Source organism: Tupaia chinensis, unplaced genomic scaffold (assembly GCF_000334495.1).
Source record: "Tupaia chinensis unplaced genomic scaffold, TupChi_1.0 Scaffold000680_1, whole genome shotgun sequence".
Taxonomy (NCBI): domain Eukaryota; kingdom Metazoa; phylum Chordata; class Mammalia; order Scandentia; family Tupaiidae; genus Tupaia; species Tupaia belangeri.
In genome coordinates this window covers 3,061,818-3,067,817 of record NW_006160204.1, presented here as the reverse complement: position 1 = coordinate 3,067,817, position 6,000 = coordinate 3,061,818, and the positions used below count along the sequence as shown (strand labels likewise).

The 6,000-nt window shown below is 39.0% G+C and overlaps 1 protein-coding gene across 1 annotated transcript in view; it reads right to left on the bottom strand.

Moving 5' to 3' along the window:
- Positions 1-6,000, bottom strand: part of FAT3 (FAT atypical cadherin 3) — a 595,653-nt gene that overhangs the window by 128,137 nt on the left and 461,516 nt on the right. Inside the window, 2 exon segments of the mRNA XM_027776536.1 lie at positions 981-1,191; positions 3,567-3,842. Coding sequence (XP_027632337.1) covers positions 981-1,191; positions 3,567-3,842 — 487 coding nt within the window.

The following is a 6,000-nucleotide window of genomic DNA, read 5'->3' as shown; positions in this document are numbered from 1 at the left end:
TTTTAGTTTCACAGTCCTACCTCTTATTTAGCCATTTCTTCTGTCACAAATGTTTTCTAGCTATCAGTCTTTAAACCATCAATAAACTATGGTCTTGCCTTACAGATGTTAAATAATTGTTTTTTAAACTCAAATTTAGGGCCAACCAGTAGCATGAGGTTAAGGCAGTTGGTTCCGACATGGCTGACTGTATGGTTTAAGTCCTGGACCTGGTAGCTTAGAAACGTGCTGGGCAAATGGGTGTGCATGCCCTAAATCCTGAAGGGAGTGAGAAATGGAAAAGGGATTGCCGTGTGACCATTCCCCATGAAGGGCACTCTCTTATTTTCTCTCCCTCACTTCTTCCCCTCTGACTTTCTACAGCGAGCACATGTACCCCCTGGCAAATTAAAACAAAAAACCAGAACTCTTAAATTTAACAAAAGGAGAGAGCCTGCATGTACTTCTGTACCAGGGTAAGCAGACAGTTCAAACTCCATCTCTACCCTCTACTCTGCTACTCGGATCATCTCCAATGAAGCAAATTCGTGCTAACTGTGGGAATGTACACAATTCTGAATCCCATAGCCCTCTTATTGACAAGTCAACAAAGATATGTTACGATTCAATTCACAGAACAGCCTGGCAGCCCTCAGGTGATGATAAGCTCTGGTTATTTTAGTCTGAGGTCATGGCTTGGTTGGCCCATGGGTAAAAGTTCCTGAATTTATTATACATTTCATCTCCCTGCTCCATTCCAGAAAAATCTGAGACTGAACACAATGAAGGAAACTTTTCTAGCCATCAATGATGAAAAACATTCTACTGAAATGCCCAAAACTTTGTATACCATCATCACATAAATAGGGCAGTTGCTCGGCCAATAAATTTATTTGGAGATGTTCTAGTAGTAACAATCCGAATTTTACACAGTGAAAAATACTACTGAGGGTGGAATGCCATGCATTATGCTGAAATCTGTGCAGTGCAACAGCTCTCACCTGCTTCTATTGTGTATATAAGTTCTGCATTTTCCCCTTTGTCTTTGTCCAGAGCCGTCACCTGCAGAACAGCTGATCCCAGGGCAGCCGATTCAAACACAGATGCTTCATATAGTGGGTTGGTAAAATAAGGACTGTGATCATTAGCATCTTCCACATTCACAATGACTCTGGCCAAGTTTCTTCGATAAGGAAACTCCTGATCTCTGACCTTTAGGTAAAATACAAGAAGCAGTAGGACTAACATCTTAAATTGCAAGAACTCACCTGGCTATATGTTCGGTGAAAACAAACTCAGAGAAGGCACGCAAAGTGCTTGACCTAGTCCCACTCATCTAGTAGATGCTCATTAAATGGTGGTATTATCAAGTGAGGAAATTGTGAACAAAATGAGAGCGGGGTCCTGTTATCTTTATTGCTCAACCTGGCCTGTGTCTGTGCTCAGTCTGTTGTCTGTGGGACTGATGTCTTGATGTCACAGACACAGTACATTGCTCTGGCTCCCTTCACTAAGCCACGTTCAGCTTGCTATTTGTGTACACAGCTGCTAAGGGAATGGTGGCTAGAGGTTTTTCTAACGGGAAGTGCTATTTAATGAATACAATGTTTACAATGTTGGTCCTGCCATTCATTCATTCATTCGACAAACATTTATCATCACCTATTATCTGTCAAGTTTTCGGCTTGATTCTGGTGGCTTAGCAAGGAGTTCAATATAGTCCCTACCTTCCAGAAGTTTTATGTCTAGTAGGGAATACAGACAAGGAAGTAGGTAGAAGCCCAGTCAGCATGTGATAGAGTAAAGATCCTCTCAGAGTGCATATTAAGAAGAGCCTAATCTAGACCGTGGGATTCGGGGAAGAAGTAAGAAAAACAAGCAGCAGTAGGAAAATGGTGGGGATGGTGTGTATGGCAATTTCAGGCAAGTCCCAGAGCTCAAAGAGAGAGCCCTAATCATTAGAAGACAAAATTTGTAAATGAGACCTCCATGTGACTTCACCACAGAACTCTACCCAACGGCTTTCAAGTTTCCCTTGGTTTTGCATAAGGCAGAAGCCTATAATCAATTCTTTAGCCATATCATTTTACTATAATTTGATGTAGTACTAACCAAATGTACACTCTTGGCTGGTTCAATGTTAGACTGTATAAATTCAAAGAAAAGTGAAGACATTAGAAAATATAGCAAGAAGAGCCATCAGAAAAATGGGTTTGAGAAATTGTATACTTACTTTCTAATACTCAAAAGGAATGAACTAAATGACTAACATGTCTTGGCTTGGAGAAAGGCAGCAGAAAGCAGTTGGGTGCTATAAATATTCAATTACATAAATGATATATGGCAGAGGGTGACCAAACTGAATTCTGAGTATAAAGAATGAACAGGAATGATTTGAAGATTGTGAGGATGAAGTTAGTCCCTAGCACAAGGTTTCTGCCCTAAATCAGCCCAGTGAGTATGCTAAATTTTCCTGTCTGCAGACTGGCCTGCCACATGTGAGGACCAAGCTGAACTCTTTCCTTAGGGATTATTGAAATCTCAGTCAGTTCCAACGAAATGCTAGCAGACATCTTGTCTCTTTCATATCCTCAGTGCCTAGAACAGAAGTTGGTGTACAGCAGGTCTGGAGAAATATCTGTTGAATGAATGAATGAAGGGCTAAGGGATGGATTGGACAAGCTTTAAAAGTCATACCTCTGTTCCACAGAATCCTAGCTGGAAACCTAGCAGAGGGCATGACACTCAAGTTGCTTCTTGCCCAGAAGGGTTTCCAGTCTTGTGGAGGGTACATAGCACTTAGTAGAACATTACTTTCAGTTTCTTGAGAATTTGTAGCATTTTAAAGCCAATCAGTGCATGAGATTCAGCCTCTGTCATCCTAGCTGGTTTTAAGGAGTCCTGTAGGGGCTCTGAGGGCAGTGTCTGTGCAATGCCCATGGGGTTCTTAAGTAGTTAAAAGGATAGATTCTAGCCATAAATTAGCAAATTACGCTTCTCTACTTAGCAATTAAGGGAACAAGGCAGATTTCACTTTAAAAGTAAACCAAGTTCTTCTACATTATTTAGAGGCCCATGAACACAAATTCATAGTTGACACTCTGTGTAGGCTTCTGTGTATTTTGAGATCTCTTTTGTGTGCCAGGATTAGGTCCAATGCTAGTACAATATGTAATGAATTGATTTTCTAAATGCATCTAAAGAATGAGCCTTGCACAGGGTGAGTAAATGATGCCTTGTGATTAACTTCACAAGGAACTTCTTTTAAACTTTCCCACAAAATCATCCAGGCAAACCAATACCAGAGTCTGGGAACATGGCCTGTTCTTTCCCTGTCAGGTCAGCCTGTCAACAGCATTTACTGAGCAGCCACTGTCTACACAACTTATCTATTAATTCGGTCTAGTGAAAGCATGGAGTTACTATCTAATAATGGTAATCACTGAAATAAAAAGGCAAAAGTGAATGCAACCCAGCTGCTCCTCCTGCTGACACATTTTAAGGGTTCTGTACTTCTGAAGAATAAGTTATGGGACTTCAATGACCAAAGTTTCTGCAAGGAGAGCAGATTGGTAGTTTGGACCTACCATTATGTTGAGAATATGCTTGTCCTGGGCCTCATGGTCCAATCTCTCAGCAGTATAGAGGACGCCAGTGCTTGGGTCAATCCGGAATTTTCTCATGCTGATGGAGTCAATGCTACTGTGGATGGTGTAGCTAAGCTTATGCTTCTCATCTCGATCTGTGGCTTCAATCTGTAATATTTCCGTATCAGGAAGCACATCCTCGGAAATTGTAACATCGTAATTTGGCTGAGAGAATTCTGGGCCATTATCATTATTATCCAACACTTTGATAAATACCTGTAGTTAAAAAAAGACAAGAGTAATGACTAATGTCTAGTCACTCAATGCTAATAAAAGAGGCCTCCTCCCACTTTTCTTCCTCCCCTCCATGTCCTTGAATTCTAGCAGCTATCTCAACGTGTATGAACCTCTCTTATAAAAACACTCTGTAATTAGAGGTTGACAATAAACCAGTAGCTCACATTAGTAGGAACATAAACTATGAACTGATCAATATTCTCACCATTAACTGAACAGCTGAGACAGCTACCTGAAGGGAATAATCCCATGGAATTATTTGAGGCATGATGTAAATGATCACAAGGTGACCTTAGTCTGTAAAGGTCCTATTATCTTAAGTTCTTGTAATGTGCTTCTCATAGTGAACTTAGGTGTAGGTGGTGACAGAATTAGAAAAATAGCAAAGAAGTGAAAGAAAGGGAGTGATGAATAGAAGTGGACTCAGCACAGTCAGGGTTTCTTAATGGCAGTGTCCACTCGTCGTGTCTGCTCTTCAGATGGGAGGGGTCTAGCAAAGAACACAGTACTAATAATAACTAAAATAGAATATTAGAATATTTATAGTTATCCCATAAAGCATTTTGTTATAACATTTTCAGATAGATGTGAAAGGAAGTTTAATGAAAGCTCATGAATTCATCACGCAACTTTGATAAGGAATTCATGGCTGACCTAGGTTCATCTATATTCCCATTCATCCTCACCTGCTCCCCCATATTATTTTGAAACAAATTCCAACCATCACATAATTTCAGTTTGCATTGCTAAAAGACAGGGACTCTGAGCATAAACACAAATACACACAAAACACCTACTTTTTATTTGCCATAGGGCATGTGCACTTGCCAGAGACAGAGAGACAGAAAGAGATCACCCCCTGGGGGGAAGGCCACACTGTAATCCCTTCTCCTCTTGGGATTTTGGGCACACATGCACATATGCCTGGTGTGAGTTTCAAGCCACCACTTCCAGAACTCAAACTGCAGTTGGCCATGTGGGAGTCCAGTACCTCAACCACTATACTACCCTCTGGCCCCACAAACCTACTTTTTAAAATATCACATACTCAGTTGGTGTTCATTTTATACAAGGGGACTTTGATGTCAAATGGAATTAGAGTATGAGTTTATTTTTATGCAAAAATGTTTTAAATCCATGCATGTGCTCACACACACAGTGTGTATGTTTATATATATGCATATATTATTTCTTTTAACTAGGGTATGCAAATAAGATTCACACATTGCATTTGGTTGATATGGTCTTTAATTATATTTTAGCCTACAGATTCTCCTCTATTTCCTTGAAATTTTTATACTGTTACTATTGGCATTGAAGAAACAGGCATTTTTTTCTGTGGTACCCAACGTCTGAGTTGTGTTCATTACATCCCTGTGGTTTTATGCTACATGGGCCTCTGTCCCCTGTATTTCTTTATAAAATGGTATTTTGAGTTAATAGGCTTAATAAGATTCAGGTGCAATTTTCTTTTTCAAAAAATTTTTTTGACAAAAGGCCTTCATAAGTGATATAGTGTACTTTCATCTGGAAATATACAATATCTAGTTCTCTCTCTCTTTTTCTTTCAGAGATTTTGCTATGTGGCACGTACTTCCAGATGATAGGTGAAAACAATGATTTAAAAAAAAATAGCTTTTCTATGTTTTTTTTTTCTTTCATTTACATCTCCAATCTATTTAGAATTTTTCCTGGAATATTATGTGAGGAAAGGATCCAGTTTGAATTTTTTCCCACCTGGCTCTACGTTTACCTGAAGGCTGCTCTTTGGAAGACTATCACTTCCTACTGATCAAAGGAGTTCCGTTTATTATATACTACATTTGCATATGCAATTAGAATATTTCTGGATTTTCTGTTCTGTTTCATTGGCTAATCTGTCTTTTCATGGATCAGTATCAAAATACTTCACTTAGAAACACTTTATAGTACATTTTAATGTTTGAAAAGACTAGGCTGTTTTTTTGCTCTTTTTTATTTTTCAGAATTTTTCTGGCTATTTTTCCTTCTTGTTCTTCCTAATAACTCTATAATTAACTTGGATAGCACTAGGTAGACATTTGTTAGTATTTTTATTTGCAATTATGCTAAAACTATAGGTTAACTAAGGAAGAACTGATATATTGAATGGTCGGAA